Source organism: Penicillium cosmopolitanum (assembly GCF_028827165.1).
Source record: "Penicillium cosmopolitanum strain IBT 29677 chromosome Unknown utg000009l:1.0-9042332.0:1.0-9050551.0, whole genome shotgun sequence".
Taxonomy (NCBI): domain Eukaryota; kingdom Fungi; phylum Ascomycota; class Eurotiomycetes; order Eurotiales; family Aspergillaceae; genus Penicillium; species Penicillium cosmopolitanum.
In genome coordinates this window covers 8232955-8260426 of record NW_026622679.1, presented here as the reverse complement: position 1 = coordinate 8260426, position 27472 = coordinate 8232955, and the positions used below count along the sequence as shown (strand labels likewise).

Here is a 27472-nt window from a genome sequence, read left to right as displayed (position 1 = left end):
ATTCACAATTATCCGCGCCTGAAACATCCGCGATATTTGATCATAATATAGCTACAGCTATCCTGTCGGCCGATATCGCTCTGGTACGAGCAATTTAAAAGGTAGTAGAGCCGCTGCAATAAGTCCATTCACAACTACCCAAGCTTCTCATTCCGCCTTGCAACAATGTCCGCCAGCAACGTTCCGTATCCCTTCCATTTCGAAAGTGCATCGGCCGCCGGGCCACAAGATGGCACGACTACCGACGTCACTATCAAGTTGAAGAATGTCCGCGGAAAAATCCCATCCATTCAAACCTCGCGACTCCGCACAATGATGCTTGAGGCCCGCAACGATCCCACCAAGATCCTCGCTCACGCCTGCACGTACGACGGCCTCTCTTCTCGCCTGGTCGAGGAAGCAGGATTCCCGATGGTTTTCCTCGCGGGATATGCAGTTGCCAGCTCATACGGCCTGCCGGATACTGGATATATTGCCATGGCCGAAATGTGTGATAAAATCCAGGAGTCTTTCCGCCAGGTCTCGGTGCCGATCATGGCAGACGGCGATACCGGGTATGGAAGTCCGATGAATGTCAAGCGAACAGTTGAGAGCTTCGCAGCTGCGGGAGCCGCGGGAGTTATGATTGAAGATCAACAGTGGCCCAAACGTATGTTTCTCTGACTTTGATACTTCAGAGATAAGTTCTAACCGCCGGGTATCTGCCAGGTTGCGGTCACACTAAAGGTAAGAACGTCGTCTCTCGCGAAGAGGCCTATGCTCGGATCCAAGCTGCATGTGATGCTCGCAATGAAGGGCAGGATATTTTTATTCTCGCCCGTACAGACGCTTTGATGCACGGCTGGGACGAAGCTATAACTCGTGCAAAGGAATTCATGCGAATCGGAGTCGACGCGATTTTTGTCGAGGCCTTGCCGGATCGCGATGCGATGAAGCGGTGTACGGATGAGCTGGATATTCCAGTATTCGCCAATATAATCGAGGGAGGAAAGACAGAAAATCTTTCAGCGAAGGAGCTTGGTGAGCTGGGATATAGTGCTGTTGCGTACCCTTGGACCTTGGTCGCTGCTCATCTCCGGAGTGTTCGGGAAGCTCTGGACGGCTTGAAGAAATCTATGACGACTGGGGCCCCTCCCATGATATTGTCATACGATCAGGTCTGCGAAGGTGTTGGATTTAACAAGTACTGGGTGAGTTCCATCGTTCCCGAACCACCGCCGATGTAGACTGACGTTGTATAGGCTCGGGAGGAGAAGTACAAGTACAACACCTAACTAGAGATGCGCTACTAGACGCTGCCGTTGGAGATGATTTAAGAATTGAATTGATAAACTTATGATACTTCGTTGTCTCAAACATCCCCACTGATAAGATGCGTTCAAGTTCCCCTCTTGCGTGAGCGTCGTGCTACGAGCACGCCATAACCTCATCACCCGAGGATCCGAGGATTATAAATCCGATTAGATGTCAACTGGAAGTTACTGAAGGTATTTAAGATTTTATGTATTTACTCAGAAACTATGCTTTCTAAATAATCATCATCAAGATTTTCAACATCCCCAGCTATGGCAGACCCTCAGCCCGACCGCCAGCTTCATCTAACGGCCTTTATGCGGCCGGTGTCCTTGCACACCGGTGCCTGGCGCTATCCTGGCTCATACCCCGATGCCAACTTCAATTTCAAACATATCGCCGCCTTTGCACAGAAGCTAGAAGCAGCCAAGTTCGATGCCTTTTTCATGGCGGATCATCTGGCTGTTTTGAACATGCCTGTCGAGGCCCTCAAGCGTAGCCATACAGTGACATCCTTTGAGCCATTTACTCTGCTCTCTGCTCTTTCATCGGTGACAAAGAAGATCGGTCTCGCTGCCACTGCGAGCACAACCTATGATGAGCCTTACCATGTTGCTAGGCGGTTTGCCAGTCTCGACCATTTAAGCGAAGGCCGAGCAGCCTGGAATATCGTGACAACCGGCAACCCCGAGTCGAGCCACAATTTCGGATTCGATGAGCATATGGCCCATAGCGATAGGTATAAGCGAGCTCGAGAATTCTACGATGTGGTTACGGGGTTGTGGGATAGTTTCGCCGACGATGCGTTTGTTCGGAATGTGGAGACTGGGGAATATTTTGACCCGGAGAAGTTGCACACGCTAAATCATGCTGGTGATGAGTTTAAAGTGCGTGGGCCACTGAATATTGCTCGGCCTCCGCAGGGATGGCCTGTGATTGTCCAAGCGGGACAAAGTGAGCCAGGCCGACAGTTGGCAGCGGAGACGGCCGAGGTCGTTTTCTGTAGTCCGAAGGACATTGAGGGGGCAAAGGCACTCTATGCAGATATCAAAGGACGAGTGGAGAAGGCTGGTCGCAAGAGAGATAGCTTGAAGCTCCTCCCCGCTGCTTTGATCATTGTTGGAGAGAACAAGCAGGATGCGTGGGAAAAGAGACTGAAGTTGGATAGCCTGGTACATTATGACAGTGCAATCGCATCATTGTCTATTGTCCTGGGCGTGGATGTCAGCAAGCTCGACCCTGATGGACCTTTACCAACAGACCTACCGGAGACAAATGCGAGTAAGACAGCGCGAGAGTCTGTCGAGAAAGTGGCCAAGACGGAGGGATTAACCATCCGCCAGCTTGCTCAACGTCAAGGAGGGTATTCCGGCCTGGCCTTCCTTGGGTCTCCCAGTGAAATTGCAGATGAGCTCGAAACTTGGCTGCGTGAAGAGGCCTCAGATGGATTCACCTGCGTGTTTCCTTTCCTGCCGCAAGGCCTGGATGAGGTAACAGAGAAATTGATTCCAGAACTGCAGCGTCGGGGCTTGTTCCGCAAGGACTATACTGGTTCGACACTGCGTGATCACTTTGGCCTAGCAAGACCTGAGAACAAGTTTTTTAGCCAAGCATAATCTCTTCTTTTAGTTGATTGCCTCCGAGACTGAATGTGACGTACATTTTATTTCTTTTACCGTATCTGTTCTCCCAAATATTGAATTTTGGCAAAATATATGTGATCCATGAGATAGTAAAGTACCACCGGCCCCCTACTAGACAACCTTGCAAACCACAACAATGATCGTGATTAAAGCAAACGGTCGACAAAATTATTACCGATGGAATCGGTCTACTTTCAGATCGCCGGTCATCGGGCCAATCACAGCAGGCCAGCTCGACCGGGCTGCATTGCCCGCCCTGCGAATGACATGGAAAGGTCTAGATAGCAGTCAGTATATTTTTCTCTTGACTTGACTCATTCTCACCTGCTTTTCACTTTTCGCGCACCTCAATTTCCCATAGGGGACGTACGATAAACCCATTCATCCTCATCACGATTGCAACAATGGGAAGCACTGCCGACTCGCCCTTCAACATCCGCACCCACCGCCCCGGCGACATCGGATGGATAATCCACCGACACGGGCTCCTCTACCACGAAGAACACAATTGGGACGAACAATTCGAATCACTCGTCGCCAAGATTGGCACTGAGTTCATTGACAATTATGACTCAGCCTGCGAGCGTTGTTGGATCGCCGAAAAAGAAGGCAAACCGCTTGGCTGCATCATGCTGGTGAAAGATCGATCATCAGACAGAAATGCGGCGAAGCTTCGCCTGCTTCTTGTTGAGCCGAGTGCTCGGGGCTTGGGGGTGGGAAAAGCGCTTGTCCGACAATGTACGGAATTTGCAAGAGAGGTTGGGTATGCTCGGATTGTGCTGTGGACTCAGAGTATCTTGACCGGGGCGAGGAAAATATATGCGAATGAGGGGTATAAACTCATCAAATCGGAGGAGCATCAAAATTGCGGACCGAACTTGACGGGCGAGCTTTGGGAGATGGAGCTGTGATGAGAGGAGGTGGGTGTATATGAGATGGCATGATGATATGACTAGAATTAGAGAATACCCTTGACAACGCGACGGGTTATCAGTCAATCTTGATATAAAATGTAGATTCTTCCAAAGAAACGACGATCATAGTATTTTGCAATTTCCTGGGTGGAGAAATATTAAACATCTGAACGGCAACTAATGCAGCCGGGAGCTTCGGCTCCCCGCATCCAATCCACAGTTTGTCTCAGAAGCAAGCTTGCCTTTATCGATGATAATGTATCTTTGCTACAAATCATGAGCCTCGAACCTTTTCAATGCTATTGGTTGCTCAACTTGAGTAGGATGTATACCTAGACCTATTCTACTATTCACTGCTAGGAGAAGTAGTTGAAATGCGACATGCTACTTTAGTCGAAGCCCAGCCTTGAGAGGAATTGCCATATTTTGAATCCAGCTCGATATCTATTCGAGTAGCTATCTGTTTTTCAATTTGGAGCGCTACTGGAAAATATAGGCACGGGAGTAGATTCATCTAAATCAGAAGGCAGTGATATCAGTAGATCGCTATTTTAAACTTCCATAAAAAAACAAGAAATTATCAAGTTCATCAAAAATTAGCAGTTTTTAGTAGGGAGGAAACTTCTTCCATCGATAGTATGAAATACAATTGTTTATAGAGCACCGTTTTGGGAAGGATCTTTATGTGGGGTGGGTCTTGCAGTCGCTCCACGATACTTTGTTAAGAGATCGACATCGTGAGTTTGTTGTACGTGCCGATATTGTTGGTACTCGTAATTATGTGGTCTTCTTTTCGAGAGGCCAACCGGGGGAACTGTATCAAAGCAAGGTCTTGAGAGGAGGTTATGGTTTCTATTGCAGATTTCTGTAGCGTAGGTTCCATTTAAATTGATCCTTGAACGGTGGGTTATACTAGTAGTAAATTATGATACCGAAAAATTGATACTAATTCCATCAAGCCAAACCAGTCGCGAAGTAAATTTAGCCCTCAGAGCACAAGCCGAGAAATAGTATGATCTGCGGATCGAAGCGCTAATTGCAAAATCCCATCACACCATCCATGGATGGAATACACAAAAAATGACCCTCGTTCAATGAGGTAACTGAAGGATCGAGCTACTGCGGGAGGTCGGCTTAGCGTCAAAAGGAAGTCGCAGATCGGCGTCTCGGCGAGGCGTGATGGTCTCCTTCCCGTCGCAGTTCAATTGTACTGTACAAAGTATCGGCAAGGAAAGAGCATCCTAACTGAGGAATATATGGTCTGTGCTACGAATGGGAATGCGACCGGGCGGGACATGTATCTGGGGGGATGACGAGCAGAAATTGGGCGTTCAAGGCGGGACAGCACGTAATGGGATCGAGAGAGGAGGACCCAATGTCCAGCGGGGGGATGCGCTGGCCCAGACGATCGGGTGGAGGATGCCATACATGAATGACCGACAGCAAACTGTGAATCTTAGTGACGAAGTAGGCAAAGACTACTCTGTATACGGATTGCTCCGTGGGAAACGATGGCGCTTTTGGCTGGATCATATCTTGGGGTACCTTAGGGCTCCCCTGTTTGGCGTAGTCGAACCTTGGAGGGAGCTTGGGCCGGTCGTCAAGGTTTTTTTTTCATGTTGACCGCTCTCTTGAGGTGAGTACGAGGATGGAGTATGGAGTACGGATTACTCGGGAGTCTTTCCCTAGCAGATCGCATTGAGTCATCGTCATATTCGACTGGATTCTGTGCTTTTCTGCAATTCATTTCGGAAAGCGCAGGAAGGCCCAGTATCATGCCATGCCCTCCCATGCCGACGGTTCCATGGGTGTGCGGACCGTGGAAAGGGGGCCATCAAGCCCTAACAACATCACAACATGACTTGATTGATATATATAGTAGATATAACAGTACTCTTACTTCATAGAGTCCTGGAAATCTCTGTAAATCTCTGTTTATATCCAGATATGCCGAGATAATGAGATTGTGCTGGTACTATGCAGTTCCCTGCGCGGCCGATCATGAGTCAAATGACAGGTGGAGCTGTTGCACTTTTGCGCTGGTACTCCCTATTGGCCATCAGTGCTATCAGTGATGGTGTAGTCGGTCCACTTTTTTTTTTTTTTTTGTTTTCGTGTGAGTACCTTGACTCTACGGATAGGATTGGAAGTGCTGGATGGGGGATATGGAGTCCCGAAGACATGCAAATCTATCGATATCAACCGGGACTGGGCTACGTGTACCTGTACAACATTATCTCGTCACCCTCCCCCCCTCCAATTCGCACGTCCATTCTCCATGATCAATGCGAGGGACCAACCTCGGCAGCTCACCGCATGTTGACAGTGGAGATCGGCCCAAAGCTAACGGCCCATGGCCGGACTAGCGACTCCAACAAGCACTTGGGCTCGCGGTCATTGGGCGTCAATGGACCCCCTCCTCGACCATTGGAGAATAGCACGAGTTGGTCACTGTGACAACCTGGTGGAGAGCTGCGATCATATGCGCCTGGTGTTGTACAGTCGAGTTGGGCATCTGAGTTTTTTTTTTTATGCGCGCGGTGCCTCTTTGTCTCTGCTCTCTCCTCTTGATTTCCCTCAACTCATCTTTAATCACAAATCTTCCTACCATAATACCCTCTCCCACCGCTCTGTGAGCCTTGTACAGTTGGTCCTGCGTTAGTGTCTTTTGCTGGTCAAATTGCAAATCCTGCTCTTTTCCCTCCCCGCTTTCACGACCGTTACGAACTTAACGACAACATGGCGACCGCTGCCATTCAGAACGGTAAGAATTATCTCTAGCGTTCACCTGCCCCGAATATTATCTAGGAATTTGGAATTTACTAACTCACTCTTTCTCAGTCTCCGACGAGACCCTCCCCAAAGACCCCATCTCGGTCGAGCCCATCCAGTCTACACCTGCGCCAATCGTCGTCGACAAAAAGGCCGCCACCAATGGCGATGATGAAGCTCTGGAGGATGGCAAGGACTCCGAGGAGGCCACTATGACCGCCGCTCAAAGAAAAAAGGCCAAGAAGAACGCCAAGAAGAAGGAGAAGAAGAAGAACCAAAGCGTCTCCGGCATTCCCAACGAAGAGAAGCCCGAGCAACCCACCGAGTCGGACGCTACTCCTGCCGAGTCCCCCGTGGCCACAGAAACACCCGCCTCAGATATCGTTGAGGAGTCCCAGCTTGAGCAGACCACCGCTACTTACGAACCGGTGAAGGAGGAATCCACGCCGGCCGAAGCTCCCCAGGAGACTCTCGAAGCCCCCTCAGAAGAGATCCCCGCCAAGACAGAGTCTGCAGAGCCATCTGTGCAAGAGCCCGAGTCTGCCGAACCCACCACAGAAGAATCAAAGCCGGTTGAGCCGGTTTCGGAGCCTGTTCAGGAGGAAGCCGCCGCCGCGCCTGCTGCCGAGGCTGCTGTCACCCCAGACGTCGTCCAAGAGACCGCCGCCATCGAAGAGCCTGTTCAGGAGGAGATTCCTGAAAAGGTCACTGAGAAAGTCGAGCCTGAGGTTGTGGAGGCCCCCAAGGATGTCGTCGAGGAGAAGACCGAGTCTGAGGTGAAGGATACCCCCGCCGAAGCTACCTCTGCGCCTGTGGAGGAATCAACCCCCGCTCCTGTCGATGAGAAGGTTGAGGAGGTCAAGACTGAAGAGCCTACTCAGGTTGAGGCTGAGAAGAAGACTCCTGCTCAAGAGGTTGTTGAGAAGGCCGCTGAGCCTGTCGCTACCGAGGAGCCTACCGTCGAACAATCGGCCGAAGAGTCCAAGGTTGAAGAGCCTGCTCAGGTTGAGACTGAGAAGGAGACTCCCGCTGAGACTACCGACAAGCTTCCTGAAACTACTGCCGCTGCTACCGCCACCGAAGAAGCTCCCATTGAACGGTCTACTGAGGAATCCAAGGTCGAGGAGTCTAAGATCGAGGAGCCTGCCGAGTTTGAGGCTGAGAAGGCAACCCCCGCCGAGGCCGCTAATGAGGTAACTACTGAGGAGCCCGCCGAGACTACAACCGAAGCTGCGACTGAAACTACCGCTGAGCCCATTGCTGATGCCAAAGCTCCCGTTGAAGAAGCTAAGGTTGAGGAGCCCGTCAAGGAGGCATCAGTTGAGGAGCCCGTTGTCGAGGAGCCCAAGGTTGAAGAGACTCCGGTTGAAGAGACTAAGACTCAAGATGCCCCTGCTGCCATCGAAGAGCCCATTGTCAACAAGGCCGTCGAGGAGCCAGCCACCGAGGCCCCAGTGGAGGAAACACCAGTCGAGGAAGCCAAGGAGGTTGCTCCTGAGGCTCCTGTTGAACCTGTCAATGAGACTCTTGCTGAGACCAAGCAAGAGGCCGTTGAGGAGCAGAAGATTCCTGAGCCTGTTTCCGCTGCCGAGCCTGTTGTTGAAGCTCCCGCTGTAGAGGCCTCCACTACCGAAGAGCAGATTGCCGAGCCTATCAAGGAAAAGCCCACAGTTGAGTCTAAGACTGAAGACGCTCCAGCTCCAGCTGAAGAGCCGGTTGCTGAGGTTCCAGTTGAGGAAACCCCTGCTGAAGCAACCAAGGAGGTTACCGCTGAGGCCCCCGTCGAGGCTAAGGAAGAGACTGTCGAGGAGCCTGCGAAGGACGCCACAGTCGAAGATTCCGTATTTGAGGAGGAGGAAGCCCCCATCTCTGTTGAGGCTGTCACTGCTGAGGCCCCGGCTGCTGAGGCCCCGGCTGCTGAGGAGCAAAAGGTTGTCGAGCCCGTCGTCGAAGCCCCAGTTGCTGAGGAGGCCCCTGTTTCTGAAGAGCAGGTTGCCGAGCCGGCCAAGGAGGAGCCCGTTGTCGAAGCTCCTATCGCCGAAGTTGCACCCGCTGTGGAAACTCCCGTTGTTGAGGAGGCTCCTGTTGTCGAGGCTCCTGTTGTCGAGGCTCCTGTTGTCGAGGCTCCTGTTGTCGAGGCTCCTGTTGTCGAGGCTCATGTTGTCGAGGCTCCTGTTGTCGAAGCTCCTCCTGCTGTGGAATCTCCCGTTGCCGAGGAGGCTCCTATCGCTGAAGCTCCTGTTGTTGAAGAGGTCGCCGTGGTAGAGGAGCCAGTTGCCGAGGCAGCTCCTGTTACTGAAGCTGCACCCGCCGTGGAGGAGATCCAAGTTGCCGAAGAGCCAGTTGCTGAGACTATCCCTGCTGTTGAAGAGACCGCTCCCGCAGAGGAGCAGGTTGCCGAAGCTATCAAGGAAGAGCCCATTGTTGCGGCTCCGGCTGCCGAGGAGACTCCTGCTGTCGAAGAGTCTCCCAAGGTGCAGGTTCCTGAGGCCGCAGCTGTCGATGAGCCAGTCCAGGAGGAGCAGGTTTCCGAGCCCAAGGCCGAGGAGCCAGTTGTCGTTGACTTTACCCCCCGAGGTTGCTATCCCTGCCGCTGAGCCTGTCGTTGCCGAAACAACTGCTGTCGAGGAGTCAGCTCCGGTGGAAGAACCCGTTATCGAGGCTTCCAAGGAGGTTGTCGAGGAATCTCCCGCAGCTGAGGTTTCTGCACCTGCCGAGGAATTGATTGAGGAGCCCACCAAGGCTGTCGAGGAGACCCCTATCGCCAACGAGGAGCCTCAAGTTGAGACCAAGGTCGAAGAAACCCCCGCTGTCGAAGAGACTCCTGCTGTCGAAGAGACTCCTGCTGTCGAAGAGACTCCTGCTGTGGAAGAGACCCCTGCTGTCGAAGAGACCCCTGCTGTCGAAGAGACTCCTGCTGTCGAAGAGTCTCCTGCTGTCGAAGAGACTCCTGCTGTGGAAGAGACTCCTGCTGTCGAAGAGACTCCTGCTGTCGAAGAGACTCCTGCTGTGGAAGAGACCCCTGCTGTGGAAGAGACTCCTGCTGTGGAAGAGACCCCTGCTGTCGAAGAGACTCCTGCTGTGGAAGAGACCCCTGCTGTCGAAGAGACTCCTGCTGTCGAAGAGTCTCCTGCTGTGGAAGAGACTCCTGCTGTCGAAGAGTCTCCTGCTGTCGAAGAGTCTCCTGCTGTCGAAGAGTCTCCTGCTGTCGAAGAGTCTCCTGCTGTCGAAGAGTCTCCTGCTGTCGAAGAGTCTCCTGCTGTCGAAGAGACCCCTGCTGTGGAAGAGACCCCTGCTGTGGAAGAGACCCCTGCCGAGGCCAACGTGGAGGAGACTCCTGCCACAAAGGATGTTGTAGAGACCCCTGAGGAGACCAAGGACAGCACAGTGACACCTGAGGTTGTGGCAGCCGGAGCTGCTGCCGCCGCCGCCGGTGTTGCTGCTGTTGGTGTCGCCTCTGCTCTGCATAACTCTGACGCTACTCCCGCCGAGGTTGAGCACCAGGACTCCACCGATAAGAATGAGCCTGTCGACAACAAGACCGATACCAGTAAGCTGTCGCCATTCAATTTTGCGCAAAATGCGTCCGTACCATCCTTCGATGCTGATCCGGCTCTTGCAGCCCTTGCTGGCGATCGTGAAGCCCTTCTCCACAAGCTTCAACAGCCATCCACCGACCAGTTGACCGCCACTATCGCCGAGCAACCGTCTTCCAACGACAAGAAGGCCACCGTTGAGACCGAGGCGGAGCCTACTGAGCCGAGCAAGCTGACCCCCGAGTCCGCAGCCAACAATACGAATGAGGAAGAGGCTCGTCCAGTGAGCCAGAACCGGTCAGTGACAGCTGTTTCTCTGAATGGAGGAGGTGACAACTGGCTCAAGGCGTTCTTGCGCACGGTGTTTGTTGGCTTCTTCGGCACAATCTTTTCTCCTTTCCGCCGTCGTGGAAAGGAACAGAAGTAAAGATTTGTGTCGAAGTTCTCATCCCATTCATCTTTCCTTTGATGCTGCACATTAGTCACAGATTGATTGGGTCTACCAGAGATCAGAGATGGAATATGTCTACCGTCTGACTTACAGATACTGACATTGATTGATCTCAGGACCCCGAGTGCCTTGTTTTGGTTTACTATTGCTGTGACTCCCATTGTGGCGATACTTTGGCGCTATATGCCCTAAAGTGTTTTGGAGATGAACTGGCGAGTGAAAAAGTTGTCAAGAATGTTTTTTTTCTCTCCGCTTTTGATTCCCCTGTATTGATTACGATTTTCCTTTTCTCTATTTTGGTTGTGTTTCTGTGTGCTTTTTTGCCTTTTATTGTGTTTCGAGTTTGATGATTTTCTTTTGTCTCTCTTACTTTAGCATGCCTGGCCTATCTCAAGGACGATAAAAGTCGAGATGGGAGCTGGTATTTGCTTGGGTGGATCTAATGAGGCCCTTTTATGAACTTAATGAATGGATATGAATCAGTTTGAAGTATAGAAGTACACTACTAGTTAACTAGTATCTTGAATGTCTTGTTGATGTAGTTGCCAACCAAGTGTATTCACGCGTGTTTGTCGTCCCTGCCTTAGTACTACTAGCCAGTGGTATAGTACTGCTTCCCACCATTCACTTCCCAGCGACTTCCTTCCACCTTCCACCTTCACAACATTTGTTTACCTTCTGCGCTTCAGTTCCTCTTTTTTCCAGCTCATATCTTCGACTCTACTATTCCGCTCCCTTCCACCGTGCCGACTCAAAATGGTTAACTTGACCGTCCTGGTGCCTGACAGCAGGCCTTCCATGCAAGATTCACGCCAGGATCACAGCTCTTCATCCAGCTTCTCCTCCACTGGACTCGCCTCTCCTCCTCTCAATCCCCCCTACAAACTATCTGTTTTCTCCGAAATTCGACTTCAGCAAAGAAAAGGCGGACACCCCCATGAAAGGAAATGCGTTCGCACTCATGAAGGCGGCGCGAGAGAACAGCAAGCTTCCTCGCAGGAGCACTGGTAAGATCGCAGCCTGACCAAATCAACATTACTCCTTGATACATCTTGAATAAACTCAACTGAATCCAAGTGACTGATCTTTCGTTCTAGAAAAAGATTCCCCGAGTCCAACAAGCCCCGGTGATGAAGTAGGTCGCCCAAGTATGACCTGCAAGGTATCTGGTCTCGACTACGAAGAAGATCTCGCCCTACCAATGCCAAAGCCACATCGTTCTCGAGGCAATTCACCTGAGGCAGATGCCATTTTTGAGGATTACCAGACACCCCTGGAGAATCTGCCCTCTCTGAATGAATTTCCATCGCGTGAAGTTTCTCCTTCGTGCGAGTCAACCACATCTACTGTTCCCGAGAGCAAGAAAAGATCGAAATTCCAAGCTCTCAAGTCCAAAATGAGCTTCAAAGATTTGAAGAAAGAACTTCCAAATGATGAAATTTCCGATCCGATTCCTGTCCCAACATTGACTGAGAACACCAAGCCTTGCCTTCGTCGCCCTCTCAACAGTGCTACCACCATGCCGTCAATCGCGTCTACTGCATCCACAACGAAGGTCAGGCCGACGCTTAACCAGATGACCCTCACTCGGAAAGTGAGTGTTTCTACCAAGGCTACGTCTTCCGTCAATACCAGCGCCACCCCAAGCCGGATACCTCTACCACCTTCAAATACATTGTCACAAGGAGGCGTTCCCTTGAAGGTACATGGTAGCCAGCGCCGTACTTCAGGCCAGAGACCTCCAAGCTACTCGTCAAATGCAAGCAAGGAAGAAAGGGTGGTAACGGACTCCAGCCTTGGAACTGCAAGCTCGAATACCCGTGAGAGTCACCAACTCGACATTGTCGTCACACGTCCAGGCCCTGAAGGCGCTTTAAACACCTCGAGTGTGCCCCCGTATCTTGATCGACCAAAATACCCGGTCACTGGCGAATCGCCTCCTCATCCTCATGATCTTTTGGAGGGAAGCGGCAAAGTCAAATACATTCCAAGGACATGGTTGGATGGGCCTTGCCCGCCAACTTCTTCGCCGCTCAATGGGAAAGACTCGGTCGAGTCCACCAGCACAGTGAAACAATATCGAAGCAGTTCTATTCCTTCTCGCGTCCCGACGCTGAAAGAGCGGTTCGAGAAGGCAAGCCTTCCTTTAGAGGAGTCCACCAATGGCCCAAGGCGTCCCATGGGGCTGCAGGTCGATGAAATCGTCGAGATGGTCCGCTCAATCCAACGCCACGCCGATACTGGGATTGAGGGTATGACCAAAAAGCTGGAGGAACTCTCCACCTGGATCACTGATCAGCTCAACCATCATATCCAGAATATCACGGATCTCTCTCGAGCCAACTCAGACCTTTTTAATAAGCAGAGTCAGCTCTCGCGAGAAATGATGAGTTTCCAGCTGGCCATTCGTCTTGAAATTGGCGGTATGGAGCGACACCTCAATGGCTTCGAGATGCAGCTGGTGGATGAGTTACAAGCGGAGGTCCGGGCGTTGGCGAAGTCATACGAGGAATTGAACATAAAAACCGATGCTTTGCTCCAGGATCATTTGAAGGATGAAGCGAAACATTTCATGGAAGTCCAGCGCATGAAAAACACTGAGATCAAAGCTGAGATTGCGTATCTCAAAGGTCATGCTCCCCATGATTCTGCATTGCTTCCCCCTCCTACCCTCCCCATCATGCCAGCTATGAGCGTCTCGAGCACGCGCAGTATCGAGCCCCTGATCAAAAAGATTGAATCTACCGTCAAAATCGCCGAAGAGCAGGCCAGACTCAAAGATATCGCCACGAATGCAGGCGTCCTTGCAATTGCGGCCACGCATCCCCCTATGCTACCGCCTCCTCGACCTCCAATGAAAGTATCAACTTCTGGTGTCAAAAGACTCTCTCCGACAAATACAGATGAGGGGGAGACGAAGAACAGAGAAGTTTGTGTCAGTGAAGACAAGCCTGCGGGTGACTTGCCGCGCAGCACTTCTCTAACGAAGAAAGGATTTCTAAAGAATAGTATGACCAATTCTCCTGACCAGAAAGAAAATGCACACCAGAAGGCAGGACATGGCATCAGGGACGAACCTAAGAAATGGAGCATTTTTGGATTCCGTCGCCGCCATGCTACTTCCAGCAGAACTACCCCCAGCATTGATACCAAAGCACGCTCTCTGTCTTCCCTGAAGCCTGCTAAAGAGCAGGCGAGATCGGATAATCAAAAGGACAAAAGTAGCACTGGCTCGTCAACACCCCCCGGCCCTTCCGTCCCAGTCCAATTTGCCTACGAAACTCCGAAGAAAGACAATATTTCCTGGAAACCACTCCATCCAGCCTTGCGATCCGCTGAGCCCAGAAGATCAAGTTCGCTCAAAAGGCCCAAAGCTGCACGATCACGACCACCGCCCGTCGATCTTTCGTCTCCTCTCCATCGTGGGCGAGGCTTATCACCTTTGTCTCCTGCGGTCGAATGGTATTCGACAGCCTGTTCTTCAGCGGGCAGCAGTGCTCTTCCCACCGCAATCGGTCGATTGCCGCCTTACTCTACTGTCCACGGCGGGAAAAGTTCATCAAGCTTGCCTCCTATCGCTCAAGTGTGCCCATCCACGCCTACCACCTCTTCTTCGGCGGACGGTGTTCCTCTTCCAAGCTCGGACGTGGAACCAGCTTTAGTTTCTGTGTCTGAGACGGAGACTAAGACGAGTGAGAGCGATGATGATGTAGAGGAGCAGCCATTGCTTGCTGGCGATGACACTGGGACCGAATGGAGCTATGTTTCCAAGACGGAGATTCGAGGTCATGAAACCACGATTTGATTCTAACGTACGCCCAGCCCGGTGGTTCTCTCACTGGGCTGATTTTCATGGGTAAACAAAAGAGGTGGGAGAACGATGGTCGAAAATTGGTCGATTTGATGTGGTGATATGGTGTTGGTAGGCGTCGATACATTAAATTTTCCACAGTATGGGTTGAGTTTTCAATATCGAAATGGATCTAGGGCTTACTGCTGGATCTGCGAATAATACATGTGAACACGAGTGATGAGAATTAACCATAATGATCGGAATGAGCAACGAATTTTTTATGAAATGTACACTAGGCGTGAATATCCAATATTCTTAGTAGTATTCTCACGTGAAATCATCCAACGCTTTTCCAGTAAAAAAAAGTAGTAACCGCAAAATGCAATATGCCCCAGGATATTATTCACAAAGACGAAGATACAAGAAATGAACCTTTTACTTCGAAGAGGCGAGCATCTTTTCGATATCAATAGCCGCCTCTCGGACCTGCGGACAGTAATGCTGGCGCAGCAATTCGCCCTCCCACACGGAGCCGGCATATACATTCGTAGCCTCGACATCAGTCGCGTAGGGATTGAACACACCATCACCCTTGCGCTCATCGGAATGCCACAGCGAAGAAATGCGACGGGCATTGTGCTTCGCGACCTGGTTCATCAGGGCCAAGGTGGCCATGGCGGATTTCTCGGGCAGTTGGAGCGCAGTAGTCATGAGACGCTTGGAGAAGGTGGCAAGTCTGACTGGAGGGGGCATGCCGTGGGCACGGGAGATCAAGGTGAAGTGGAGGCAGCGGAGGAGTAGGACCATCGGAGTCTGGAAGTTAACCTTGTTTCTTGAGCGGGCCTGAGTGAGTTGATTCTCATCGTCGGCATTATTAGGGTCGGCCAGGCGCAGCGAGGTGTTAGGGTTGAACTCGACTTCGGAGTTTGTGGAGAGGGAGTAGAGGGAACGGTAGAGGTGTTGGACGAAGAAGCCAAGGTCCAGGTGGAGAGTTGAAGCGGCCTTACTGGCGTCTTGGCCTTCCAGTAGGGCGAATGCGGTGATTGTGCATAGCAGGGCTTCACGGCGGGTATCGCGGGGTCGGGCGCCCTGGGCTTCGGTCTCTTCTTCGACCTCCTCATTCTCATCTCCTTCTTCGGCCTTTTCGTCGCGCTCGGCATGGGCGATGAGGTCCTTCATTGCCTCCAACAGGTCACCGAAGAAGTCCTGGTTGATAAGGTGGGCGTACTTGGCCAGACCCTCAAGGACAGGGCCCATGAGTTTGGGAATTCGTTGCTTCAGAATACGGAAGTAAATACCAAAGACAAGCTTGAGAGTCTCCGCCTGGTTCTTGTCTCTGTCTTCGTGGGAGACAAGAGCGTCGGCTTGCTTCATATCCTTCTCGACAATCTTTTGCTCCTTCATCGTCTTGCGCAGCTTCTTGGTACGGAATTCCCGCACTTGCTTTTTTTTGCCAATGGGGGCTTCTTCCTCTCGTCTGTCCACACGATCACGCGAGGCCTTTTGTGAAAATTCACCCAGTAGACGTAAGCTGAGGAAGGTATCCAAAACAGTCTCGTTGATTTGGAAATCTCTAGCCTTCATCATCTTTGACAATAACTTGACGGCTTCCAAGGAGACCAGGCCGTCCTCGTCCTTTCTGAAGATACTCTCCAAGCTCTCGCGGCACTTGACAAAGTCCGCATCGATCTGTTTCCTAGCAAGTTTGTTCACAAGAATCTTGAGCAATTCGTTGCGGAAGTTGAAGTGGGGCACTGACTCAAGCATAGTGCAGGTACAGTTGATGGCGAGGCTCTTCAGACTCGGATCGACGTGAACGTTCTTGCCCGGCTTGGTCAGGGCACCCAGTGTTTGCACGTAATTCCGGTATCCAGCCACGAGAGCCTGCTCGAAATCTCGGAGCTTGCGCACTTCCTTGGAAACTTTACCGCCCATTTCCTCCTCGGTGATGGGACGAATTCGGTAACCAGGAATCACATCTTTGTAGATAGCAGCCTGTGATGCGAGGGCCAACTTCTTGACCGTGATTGGCGCATCGGGCCTCGCGGCCATGTCGGCCATTGTCTTGAACAGAGCTGTGTGTTCTTCGGGATCTTCGTTGATCAGAGTGGCCATGCGGGCGAGCTCTTCCTTGGCCTGCATGATCTGGACCTTTATCGGAATCTTGGGCTTCTTTTCCTCGACCTCCTCGCTCTCGGAAACATCATCGCCCTCGTCGTCGGTCCCCAAGAAGCTGTCGGTTTCTTCAGCGGCATCGGCGTCGGCGTTGGCATCGGCATCAGGAGTTTGTGTCTCCACCTCGTGGACGAAACCCTCGGAGGTCTTAATGGGCAATCGGTTGTTCTCAGTCTTTTTCTTCTCCGACTTGCGCGGGCGACGTTCGTAGTCCTGCTCAACATCCCATTCGTCCTCGGAATCGCCGTAGGCCTTGGCGTTGGCCTTGGATTTCGAAGGCTTGCCTCCGTCGACTGGAGGACTCAGCCGCCTCCTTTTCACAGTCGGACCGCGCGCCATTGTGTCGTTTGAATGCAATTGTGGACGTTGTGACAACGAAGGGTCTGCGAGATTATTTGGTGGGCGGTGGCTACTTTTTTTCGACTTTTCTGCCCACCACATCCTCTCACCGCCCACCTATCGGGGTAGGTTCCTGATATTTTTTTATCGGCATCAACGTTGGACCTGAAGACCATTTCGCATTCATCAATCTTCCACCGGTGCTGTCGACAGCCCTTTCCGTCAAAATGCGTGCCCTCGATGAGACCGAAACCCGCACAATGTTCACGAAGCTTGCTTCCTACACCGGAGCATCTTTGTCCAACCTAATTGCGCCGCCTGCTGAAGGTACCGCTGTCACCGAGAGAATGGTCTTCCGACTTGTCAAGGACCGAGTGTTCTATCTCCCCGAGCGCATTGCCAACTTCGCCACTTCGATTCCCCGCGATTCCCTCCTGACTGCCGGCACAATGATCGGAAAGTTCACAAAGACTGGAAAGTTCCGTTTGAACATGAGCAGCTTGAGCATCATTGCGCCTCACGCTCGCGTAAAGTGCTGGGTTAAGTCTAACGGAGAGTGAGCAATCCCCCGTTCGAGATACTTTGAGCGATATGAAACTCATCATTGTGAATAGAATGCCTATCCTTTACGGATCTAATGTGTTGAAAGCCCATGTCGCCAGATGGTCGGAGGATGCCCCCGAACACTCGGGATGTGTTATCTTCAACCAGAATGACACCCCTCTTGTGAGTTGTCTGCTTTGTAGATGAATCCAGAAGCATGAACTAATCTCTTTCCTCTTCCTTAGGGCTTCGGTGTGACCGCGAGATCGACTGCTGTACGAACCAACAAATCTTAAGGTAGCCAAGACATTGCTAACTATTTCTTAGGAGATGCGCAAGCTGGAACCCACCGCTGTCGTCGTTTTTGCACAGGTATTCTCCATATCTTTTTTCCCGTTCAAATTCCCCCATCAACTAACCCGACCTAGGCCGACGTCGGAATGTACCTGCGCGACGAAGATACCATGTTCACTACCTAAGCAGGATCTTGACAGGCTTGAATCTTGCATGTTCGCATACTTGATCAGGATGGGAGTTTTGGAGTCAATTACTATCATGTAAAAAGTGCTATTGTCTCTTCGGGGATCTACTATACATCACGATATTTTTCAACGAACAATTTTCAAATCAGCTGTGCCTAATATAAAATTTTCAAACATCAATCTGGATAGGGTAAAACCTGAGCATTCAACATTGCCATTCAAAGTTTCCCCTTCAACGAGTCCTGTGTAACCACTGGCGAGCTACTAGTAACTAACCCAGGTCCCACTTGAAATGATGGTTAGATTCATTTCTGCCTGAGGCACACGCTGAGTCATCCTGCCCGCATCGCGATGCACCAAGACCAATTGCTCGCATCAGAGAATTGGAGAATATATTCTAACCCAGGACTACGGCTGTGAACCGTTATCTTCCAGTGACATCCACATTTAAACCCAGTCTCGTCGCATCTCACACCGACACGTTCTCCTCTCCGCAACCCCCCATCATTCACTGCGGGGTGCAAATATCACAACCCCACCATGCCACCTTACTCTACATCCCAGAAGCAGGCTATCGCCCAGTTTGTCAATCTTACAAATTCCAAGGACTCTGTTGCCTCAAAGGTCAGTATTGACTAGACTTGCTCTCCCCATTCCATCCCGGACATGCGTTGTCTGATCGTTCGACCTGGCCAATGTACCTCATGAACCCACCACTGACTATCATTCTAGTCGTTGAGGGCAACAGGATGGAACCTCGAGCGCGCCGTTGATGCGTAAGTCTCACTGTTTGCTATCGAATTCGAACCCATCCCATACATCTATACATGGTGTCTACGGCACGGTTACCCGCCTGCCTGCCTCGCCTTGAGATATGCTTCCAGCAGCGCATCAATCCTGCCGTCCACCTACATCATCAATATCGAAAACGTGAGAAGAGACTAACATTACTATTCCCAACGAACAGATTCTTCAACAGCAGTCCCGGTCCCTCGAAAAGCACAAAGTTTCTCAACGAAGTCTTCGATTCATACCGAGGTAAGTCTCGCACCGAACAATCTCCAAATCGCAATTCACCCCGTTAAACCTTCCCGTTCAGATGACGCAGAAGAAACACCCGATGGCATCGGAATCGACGGCGCCATGAGGTTCCTCGGAGATATCGAAGTCCAACTAGACGAGGTTGCCTGCCTAGCCATCTTCGAGATGTGCAAGTGTCCATCCATGGGCGAGTTCACGCGCGAGGGCTTCGTAGATGGATGGAAATCAACAGAGTAGGTTCTACTCAACTCAATACCCTCTTTATTTGTGTCACTTGAATCTATTACCACTACTAACCCACCCACCCCAGATGCGACGCCAAACCCAAAATGGCCCAACATGTTCAATATCTCCGCAGCAATATCCCCAAGGACCCAGAACTCTTCCGACGAGTATACCGCTTCACGTTCCCGCTGTCCCGAATGCAAGGACAGCGCAATTTGCAATTCGAAATCGCGTCCGAACAGTGGAATCTTCTGTTCACCGCTGACCGGGGCGGCGTGCCCTGGAACACGGCCACGACGCCGTGGCTAGATTGGTGGATTGAGTTCCTCGAGGGACGGGGTAAGAAGCCTGTTAACAAGGATCTGTGGGAGCAGACGGAGGTGTTTATGCGGAAGAGTCTAGATGATGAGAATTTTGGGTGGTGGAGTGCCGATGGGGCGTGGCCTGGGGCTCTGGATGACTTTGTTGGGTATGTCAAGGGGAAGAGGGGGCATGGGAGTGAGATGGAGGTTGAATGAGGTGGGATGAGTTCGATTGGTGGATGGACTTGTCACAAGAATTGCCCAGGCCTATAACTAAAAGGGTTGAATCCTAGATGTCTGTCATACAGGTGTCAAGGTCTTTGAACTGACTGGCCATGATATGTAGTATGTTCCATTTGTCGCGAGTACGATTAATGGATAATTTAAACTTGCTTTCCCAATACGTAAAGGAAACAACAAGCCGTATTTATTCTGAACCTACTAGTATCTAAATACCTCGAAGACCTAGAGGATATCACGACCACAGTATTGGACCGATGTGGGTTGAATTAGAATCCAGCATATGTACCTAAACCTAAATCTCCAGACGGAGAGTGAAGTGGAAGGAAGTATTTGGGGGGCGGAAAATGGGCATTCGTCGTAAAATTTGAGAGGAAAAAATAACATCAGGGAGAAAGGTATCTGACGCATACCAAGATGCAGGGGATGTGTACATGAGTCAAAACACCGGGACAAAACATGAAATACAAAAGAAAGAGTAATAGATGGCTGCAGATCGGGAGAAGCGTGGGTATGCATGGAACGTTTCAGCCATATACTAGGATATCTGCGGCTCCTTGTCTGCAGCTGCGACAGGGTCCCTTCAAGGGTAGTTGTCGCGCTTCTCGTATCCGCCGTCGCGGCGCTCGTTGTAGCGCTGCATATCGTGTTAGTGGTGTCTGATACTCGATTCTGATACTATTGTCGGGAATGAACGTACCTTGCGGAGAGCTTCGAGACGCTTCTTCTTGGTGTGGGTGTTGACATAGGTTCCAATGAAGAAACCGATGATGTTGAAGAAGGGCACCCAGGTGTGCTCGGGGAGGAACTTCTGGGCAAAGGCCAGGGCCAGAGGGGAGGTGACCCAGCTGACCTTCATGACGGGCAGGAAGCCAGCGCGGACGGTGGCGCGGACCTGGTGGAAAGTGCGCGCGCCAGCAATAATCGCCATCGAGGTCAGGTAGACTGAGTTTTGGATGGGGGAGATCTGGAAGAGAGGAATGCGTTAGGATGGATGACGTGCGATTGCGCGAACGCGGGAACCTTTGAGAATCGGATTGGATAGAACGCGATAGACTTACGATCAAGTTGCTAACGAGAATCTGGAGGATCTTGGCCTTCAGGCTGGTGCGGCCGGCGAAGATCTTCTGGAGAATGCCGATGAGGACGTGGCCCAGCGGCGCGGCAATGAACATTCCGTAGAGGGACATCTTAGGGATGCGCGAGCTGAAGTAGTGACCATGCTTGCCGACATCATGAGCGAGCCACGAGGCGAGCAGCTCTTGCACACCAGAGAGGACACCGGAGGTGAGCATCTTGGTGCGCAGCGGGTTGTGCTGCAGCTGCTTGAGGTAGGCCTAATGATCCACATTCTTCGGATCAGCTGGGGGGTTCCATCGGTCGGAGAATATTGCAGAGGAGTGATAAATACCTGAAGATAGCCAGTCTGGGTCTTTCCACCAGTCAATCGCTCGCCGACGCGGTGAGCGAGGTCCTCGGGCTTACCGGCGTTCGCGACCGCGCGAACGGTCTCCTCTTGGAATTTGACAGACATGGTGGGCTAAAAGGTGGGGATAAGAGGATATGAGAGAATCCGAACGCGCCTAGAAATGGAGAAAGGTCGACTGGTCAACAATTGCAGGAATAAAAAACAACGTGGATCGATCGCGGAATTATCGGGAGAGGGAAGTGGAGGGAGTAGGGGGAGGCCGGTGCGTTGTTTGTTTATGAGAAGGTTGGGGCCCGAGGGGGGGTGGACTGGCTGACTGGGGGGGGCTGGGGGGCAAACTGGAACAATTCAATGGGGACAGACAAGTCGGAGCTCGGTCTGGAATTGGTGGAATTGTTTGAATAGCCGAGGCTGAGATGGAAGTTGGGGGGGGAGGAGAACAGGGGTTAAATTCTTACCTTGGACAATCCGGGGATACAAGAAAGGTTAAGGAAGATGGGGTAGAGCCGAGTATAAGAGGGAGCGGTGGACGAGTCGGCAGATGAGTTGGGCAGTCTGTAGTAGTACGGGTAACTAGCAGTAGTGGTGGTACTGGTACTAGTACTGGCAGGCATCCCCGGCGAAGTCCAACTGCAGTCGGAATTCTCCGACGTAAAAGGATCTCGCCGTTGCCGGCCATCCCGTATTTATTTAACCCAGGAAGGACTAGCCGAGAATATAGCAGAATAAAGTATAAAGTACGGAGTATAAATCACAGAATACTTTAGCATGAATTTACCTAGATCTCCCATATTAAATACCCTCATCCATACTCTACACTGTACAGAGATATTCTAGCCCAGTCCAGAACTAGTGGCCACCTCCGTACAGTGGAACCTCGGTATACCGATGAAAAATCCGCTTTCATAATGCCCCGTCATAGGTGGATCTCTGGTATCAAAAAGCCATTGCACGACAGAGTACTCCTCATACTCTGACTTTCTCTAACTACTGCTGAATTTCCGTTATTTTACTGTGAACCTGTTCACTGAGTACCCATACATGTTCACACTTATCTGCTTCACCCTCATGCATACAGAATGCACTCTGTATCCGTGGTACAACCCAGCCAAAATTTATTCCTCCATAGGCTGGTCCTTACCACAAACTTTGTCCTGTCTGGAACATTTTTGTGCAATCATACCTGCAGAACATAACCTAACCTGTCCATGTGATCGGCATGCCGAATACGTTGCACCGGGCCCGTTCCTACATACCCGAATCAAACCTAATCAAAGCAATCATCTATAGGTGTGATTTGACGTATGCCCTCTCCACAACCAGACACTCTTGGTTTAATGGCGGTTATATAGAATAGCTCCAGCGCATAGTATATGTGCTTTTCAACGTGAGCCACCAGGTTTTATTGGAAAGCCACTCCAAACCACCTGTTGTATAGATCGGACGCAATCCCGGCTTGACAATAGGCTCAAAGGCCACCTGGGCAAACTATGAAAGATCATTGTGGCTGCTTAGTGAAACTGATCAACACATACAAACATACACGCACAGAACACGTCCTTATTTCCAAGGTTACGATGAGTCCTGCGCGTGATTGGCCGCTCAGCGCCGGCGAGGTCATCGGTGCTGGTGAAGCCTTTTCAGGATGCTTTGCTTCTCAGCCCTTCATTGATATTGCTCCACTCTTCTTCGATCTGAACCATCTAGAGTTTTACCTGAAGAATCATGGCACTTCCACACTTTATTACCCATTTCACGACCTTCATGGCCGGACTCCTCAAGCGTGTGCTCTCCTGGACCCGGGGCCGGAGCTTGACACCGAGCACTTCCAGCACAGTCATACACACTCCTCAAATTCCATCGCGAGAGTACTCTTCAGCGGTCCCGCACTCAACTTCCACTATTCCTGAATCTCCACCGCCTCCACATTACATGGAAATGGCCATCACTCGTGCCATAGAGGTATGTGGCTGATTTCTGCCTAGACAACAAGTGCGTCACTAACAGAATACCTCGAAGGCTATCCAGCAACTTTTCAGGGCAACCCGCCCCAACGACGCCATCTCCCCATATGAGACTTCTGGCGACGAGGTTTCCGCTGTGCCGACTGATGGATGGTTTTTCAAGGAGGCAACATATTCCCGCGACCGGATCAATGAATGGCGCAAGAAAGTTAAGCCAGTTCTCATTGGCGTGATTCACGAGGAAGATGAGCCTGACGAGGATGTTTCTGCGATATTGTAACAGAGCAGCAAGAGCATGAGACCAAAGACATAATCCCACAGACGGAAGCACATCGAATATCAGGCAACGGAACTCATGAGTTGAGGAGGGCTTCAATGAGGAGATTCTGAGTGCTGGATGTTGTCCCTAGTTTTTGATTGTATTCATCTTACAATGACAAAATAATCGGAGACAATATGTTGAATAAAAGGACATATCTACCAAATGATGCTCGCGGGAGGAGCAGAAAGCCACTATAGAGCAACGAACTCGGAGTATGGGAGGTCACCAGCCGCACCTCCCTCCATTCGCTCTCACTCTCACTCTCACCTTCACCTTCACCCTCCCATCAACCCTCAATTCGAATCAATCCCATTCTCTCGGACAATTAGTCGAATTGCCTCAAGAATTGCTATTGTTCTAGCAATTCAGCATCTCATTCATCGCGTCAACTTTGAACCAGGTACGATAGCTGACTATGTCCATTGACCTGAACCTGCTCGTCCTATTCACTCACATCCCATCTGTACAATGAGATCAAACGAAGAGCATTAAAAAGATTCCATCTGTGTGTACGTTCGTGTGGTTTCTCCATATCATCTTGCAGGTCAACAACAATCTATCCAAATATTCGGTCCGAACATCCTTCGATACGCCCAGCCACGATAGACCAGTCGATAAACCCTCCCAAAACCTCCATACATTCAAAAGTAGTGTCGTTGCAAATTGACATTCGCTGCACATGGACTCCAAGTCTGATCTCGAGCTCCAACACGAGCTCGACCGCGACCTTCAAGACGAGCTCGAGGAGCTCAAAGGGTGTCACTCTTCGCCCCTTCCTGCTTGTTCTTATTATCCTTCTACGATTGCTCTCCTCCATACAGATGAGCCTGGGTCTGCTTTGGAGCATCTTGCTCCCGATGAACCCTTCGAACTGTCTGAGAAAGAGAGGCCAATAACACCCGTACGATCCAATGTTGCCCCGTCTCAAGATGAAAACTCTACCGTCAACGCCCCGTCGCCAGAGGATATCCGAAATGCAAGCTATCGAGCTCGAGCGGGTCCATATTGCCTTCACGAAACGGTTCAGCGCTACTGGAGCATCGATCCATTTACGCCTCTGTGGTGCGAGAACAAGGACTGCGGTCGACCTGCGCGGTTTCTCTATGAATGCACGGCGGACACAGCAGAATTCTCGCCGTTTGTACCGTCACTCCCCGAGCGAAGCATCGAGATCTTGCCCACGTGGGTCCAAAAGGCCATCGGCGAGGGCCGTTATCTTCCGGCCCAAGTGGAAAAGCTCATGGACCAGAAAATGAAAGTGCTCGAGACTGCAGCCAATCTGCGAGAGCAGGTCCCACCCACACACAGGGCTCTGCCTGGAGGGCGAGGCTTGGCTAATGATCAAGAGGCAATTGACCAGCGGGATTATCGAGAATTAATGCAACTTTTGTCGGCCCGGACTCTGAGTTTCTCAAATCTGGAGCCCTGTCGAGCAATGTTTTGCACAATGTGTCGTTCTCATACGTCTGATAATTCCTGGGGTAGTATTGCCAAAGTCGTCAACGAGCCCTACGAAGAGCCTCTTCGCACCCCGGCAAACATATGCCGCCCAGTCATCGATGTTTGGAAGCTGCGTGGTCTGCCTGAAGATCCTACTCACTGGCAACATACTAGATGGTTTCGAGAATGGTGGGGAAAGTACCAATATCCAGCCAACAATGATGTTACGCTGGTCCTGAATCTCGTCGTGGCGCTGAAACTTCCATTCCTCGTTCTCCAGAGCATCCAGGGCTGGGTTTGTTGGCAACAGATGCCTCCGCTCGAGTTCCAAGACTATCTCACATGGTTAGAGACTTTAACGCCAGAAAGGCTTCGAGAACATGCAGACCGAATCGGGGACCCCTGGGAGCTACAGTTCCAGGCAGAAGCTATCGCATATTCTTACCTTTCGCCCGGTACTCCGTCAACCCCACTCAGTATTCACCCGATCTGGGAAGAAGTCGAGGATCCAGAGGAGACATCGAATGAGAAATCCGTAAAGGCTGTTCCTCACTACGAGTATGGGCCATGCGATCGTTTCGTTGGCAGATCTTCGTATAATCTACGAGACGCTATGTGGAACTACAACCACACTCGATCCCAATTTCTCGGACTGGAGCAGAATGAAGATAACCTCCCAAGCGCCGCAGCCGATGACAACGACTTGGTCCCCGAGGCAGAACCCGATCCTGATATCTCTGGTGTTGAAACAACGGCGATCGATGACTGGTAGATATCCCGTCTCTCCCGTCGATTATTGCCTTGGGTGATTTCCGAAAGCAAAGGCCGACGCGCTGACGAACGAGTCGCCGCTATTGGTTCAACAGCATCGACAATTTGATTTTGCACAGACATTGGAGTGTGCAGGGATGTTGAGATATTCCGACTCAGATCTGAGATATTCCGGCACCCAAAGGAGCAGGACGACGAGCGAAGGGTCTAATCGGGCTCGAAATACCCGCGGGTGGGGCGGGCGTCCGCGTGAAGGGAGGCCGAGTCAGGCAGTCCCAACCTTGTTCCGAGCCTCGGTTCCTTCCGCGGCCAGCGCGCAATTCCGCAGAGCGATTATCTTGTGAACTTTTTGGGCTCCAAGCGAGCTTCTTTTTTTCTTGTCTTCTTCATCTTCTCTCATTCACACCATGGCAGACCCAGAGCACCCTCCCTCTTCGTCAGCAGAAAAGACCGTGGACGCTCAGCATGTGGGGAATGGTCCGATAGCCGCGGGGAAACCAGCGACAAGACAACAGTTGACGGCGGCTTTGACAGCAGCCGATGTGACCATCAGAAGATTAGATCTGTGAGCCTTCCCTATGATTTTGCCAGCTCTATACCCAGTCGACTTTCAAATTGCAGGGCAACCCCGACCTGTACCAGCCCACTCGCACACCTGCCCGCAAAGACAACGCTAATTCCTCAAGTCTCCTCTCCACGGCCGACGGACAGGAGAGAGTATTAGCAACAGTCAATTATGTCGCCTCGATCCTACACCACCTCAGTGCATCGGCACCCTTCATAGCTTTCCAGACACGCCTCAGCCTTCTCGCCCGATTGAAAGGTCGCACCTTATCCAAAACCCCATCTTCTCCGATCACCCCATCACCCTCAAAATGGGCCGCCCTCTCCTCTCTTGCCTCGGAGACACGATACACTATCCGCCTCTTCGGCCTTCTCCCTCTCTGGATCTGGGGGTCTGAAACCCTCAAATCACCACCTGCGGACCCCATAATCCGCACTCTCACATATCTCCAAATCATCTCCAACGTGATCTACCAGCTCCTCGAGAACGTCGGTTATCTAGCAACAAAGGGCATCATCTCCAAACGCTTCGTCGAAAAATACGGCAGCCTCGTACAATGGGACCTCTGGAGCACCCGCGGCTGGTTCGGACACATTTTCCTCGAATTCTTCGTCCTCTGGCGACAACACGTTCTACGGAAACGTCGCGTTGCGGCAAAACGCGCGGCCGCGGGCAACGTTGAAACTAAGGAGATGAAGGAGGAGGAGGACGCCGAAACCCGCGCCGAGATTCGCTCTTGGCGCAAGACCCTCGTCAACAATATCTGCTGGGCCCCCTTGTGTCTGCACTGGTGCTTTGAGCAAGGAATCGGTGTTCCAGATAATCTGATCGGTGTGGTTAGCTTTATGGCTGGTGCTTGGAGCCTGCATGATATGTGGGGTGCTACGGGCAAGGCAATTCAGGCATAAACCGCATTTTTTGTATTCTTCTTTATTTCTTTTCTCTCTCGCTTCAAATATCCCTTTTGTTTTGGCGATTTGGACATACCCTTCATCCTTAGATTCTCATTTAATTGTATGAATTAGATCGCCTAAGAATTTCAACATCTTGGTCAATCGTTGGTGTTTCATTTTGCGGGAACCGTCGCCCCCAACTAGACTGAATTTAGCCACGGCGAATAATGTTAAAGCCATCACTTCCCCGGGTACATAGTAATTGATTCGAAATTTTTCGCGGGAAACTTGAACCGCCTATCACCATCTCCCTTCTAATTTCCCCGGTCTCTCTACAAA

At 51.2% G+C, this 27472-nt stretch overlaps 13 protein-coding genes across 13 annotated transcripts; 11 read left to right on the top strand and 2 right to left on the bottom strand.

Moving 5' to 3' along the window:
- Nucleotides 1-165: 165 nt before the first annotated feature.
- On the top strand, nucleotides 166-1274 carry N7509_011179 (isocitrate lyase/PEP mutase family protein; the record flags this gene model as incomplete). Its single annotated transcript, XM_056635816.1, has 3 exons — nucleotides 166-649; nucleotides 709-1190; nucleotides 1242-1274. The coding sequence occupies 3 exons, from the start codon at nucleotides 166-168 to the stop codon at nucleotides 1272-1274; spliced, it is 999 nt and encodes a 332-aa protein (XP_056486436.1).
- A 291-nt stretch (nucleotides 1275-1565) lies between these two features.
- N7509_011178 (LLM class flavin-dependent oxidoreductase) lies at nucleotides 1566-2909 on the top strand (the record flags this gene model as incomplete). The annotated part of the gene is made up of 1 exon (XM_056635815.1): nucleotides 1566-2909. One exon carries the CDS (start codon nucleotides 1566-1568, stop codon nucleotides 2907-2909), a length of 1344 nt encoding a protein of 447 aa, XP_056486435.1.
- A 431-nt stretch (nucleotides 2910-3340) lies between these two features.
- Nucleotides 3341-3847, top strand: N7509_011177 (GNAT family N-acetyltransferase; the record flags this gene model as incomplete). The annotated part of the gene is made up of 1 exon (XM_056635814.1): nucleotides 3341-3847. One exon carries the CDS (start codon nucleotides 3341-3343, stop codon nucleotides 3845-3847), a length of 507 nt encoding a protein of 168 aa, XP_056486434.1.
- A 2742-nt stretch (nucleotides 3848-6589) lies between these two features.
- On the top strand, nucleotides 6590-10585 carry N7509_011176 (PT repeat family protein; the record flags this gene model as incomplete). The annotated part of the gene is made up of 3 exons (XM_056635813.1): nucleotides 6590-6614; nucleotides 6692-9147; nucleotides 9221-10585. The coding sequence occupies 3 exons, from the start codon at nucleotides 6590-6592 to the stop codon at nucleotides 10583-10585; spliced, it is 3846 nt and encodes a 1281-aa protein (XP_056486433.1).
- Nucleotides 10586-11810: 1225 nt separating this feature from the next.
- Nucleotides 11811-14414, top strand: N7509_011175 (uncharacterized protein; the record flags this gene model as incomplete). The annotated part of the gene is made up of 1 exon (XM_056635812.1): nucleotides 11811-14414. One exon carries the CDS (start codon nucleotides 11811-11813, stop codon nucleotides 14412-14414), a length of 2604 nt encoding a protein of 867 aa, XP_056486432.1.
- A 423-nt stretch (nucleotides 14415-14837) lies between these two features.
- N7509_011174 (nuclear export protein Noc3) lies at nucleotides 14838-16916 on the bottom strand (the record flags this gene model as incomplete). The annotated part of the gene is made up of 1 exon (XM_056635811.1): nucleotides 14838-16916. One exon carries the CDS (start codon nucleotides 16914-16916, stop codon nucleotides 14838-14840), a length of 2079 nt encoding a protein of 692 aa, XP_056486431.1.
- Nucleotides 16917-17143: 227 nt separating this feature from the next.
- N7509_011173 (ribosome biosynthesis protein NIP7) lies at nucleotides 17144-17938 on the top strand (the record flags this gene model as incomplete). Its single annotated transcript, XM_056635810.1, has 5 exons — nucleotides 17144-17472; nucleotides 17531-17642; nucleotides 17705-17734; nucleotides 17787-17831; nucleotides 17888-17938. The coding sequence occupies 5 exons, from the start codon at nucleotides 17144-17146 to the stop codon at nucleotides 17936-17938; spliced, it is 567 nt and encodes a 188-aa protein (XP_056486430.1).
- Nucleotides 17939-18481: 543 nt separating this feature from the next.
- Nucleotides 18482-19725, top strand: N7509_011172 (defective in cullin neddylation 1 family protein; the record flags this gene model as incomplete). Its single annotated transcript, XM_056635809.1, has 5 exons — nucleotides 18482-18565; nucleotides 18674-18717; nucleotides 18909-18979; nucleotides 19041-19215; nucleotides 19293-19725. The coding sequence occupies 5 exons, from the start codon at nucleotides 18482-18484 to the stop codon at nucleotides 19723-19725; spliced, it is 807 nt and encodes a 268-aa protein (XP_056486429.1).
- Nucleotides 19726-20332: 607 nt separating this feature from the next.
- N7509_011171 (Mpv17/PMP22 family protein) lies at nucleotides 20333-21283 on the bottom strand (the record flags this gene model as incomplete). Its single annotated transcript, XM_056635808.1, has 4 exons — nucleotides 20333-20386; nucleotides 20450-20716; nucleotides 20811-21086; nucleotides 21161-21283. 4 exons carry the CDS (start codon nucleotides 21281-21283, stop codon nucleotides 20333-20335), a joined length of 720 nt encoding a protein of 239 aa, XP_056486428.1.
- Nucleotides 21284-22755: 1472 nt separating this feature from the next.
- On the top strand, nucleotides 22756-23088 carry N7509_011170 (uncharacterized protein; the record flags this gene model as incomplete). The annotated part of the gene is made up of 1 exon (XM_056635807.1): nucleotides 22756-23088. One exon carries the CDS (start codon nucleotides 22756-22758, stop codon nucleotides 23086-23088), a length of 333 nt encoding a protein of 110 aa, XP_056486427.1.
- A 28-nt stretch (nucleotides 23089-23116) lies between these two features.
- On the top strand, nucleotides 23117-23422 carry N7509_011169 (uncharacterized protein; the record flags this gene model as incomplete). The annotated part of the gene is made up of 2 exons (XM_056635806.1): nucleotides 23117-23140; nucleotides 23198-23422. 2 exons carry the CDS (start codon nucleotides 23117-23119, stop codon nucleotides 23420-23422), a joined length of 249 nt encoding a protein of 82 aa, XP_056486426.1.
- Nucleotides 23423-24143: 721 nt separating this feature from the next.
- On the top strand, nucleotides 24144-25676 carry N7509_011168 (uncharacterized protein; the record flags this gene model as incomplete). The annotated part of the gene is made up of 1 exon (XM_056635805.1): nucleotides 24144-25676. One exon carries the CDS (start codon nucleotides 24144-24146, stop codon nucleotides 25674-25676), a length of 1533 nt encoding a protein of 510 aa, XP_056486425.1.
- A 406-nt stretch (nucleotides 25677-26082) lies between these two features.
- Nucleotides 26083-27148, top strand: N7509_011167 (uncharacterized protein; the record flags this gene model as incomplete). The annotated part of the gene is made up of 2 exons (XM_056635804.1): nucleotides 26083-26217; nucleotides 26279-27148. The coding sequence occupies 2 exons, from the start codon at nucleotides 26083-26085 to the stop codon at nucleotides 27146-27148; spliced, it is 1005 nt and encodes a 334-aa protein (XP_056486424.1).
- Nucleotides 27149-27472: the final 324 nt, after the last annotated feature.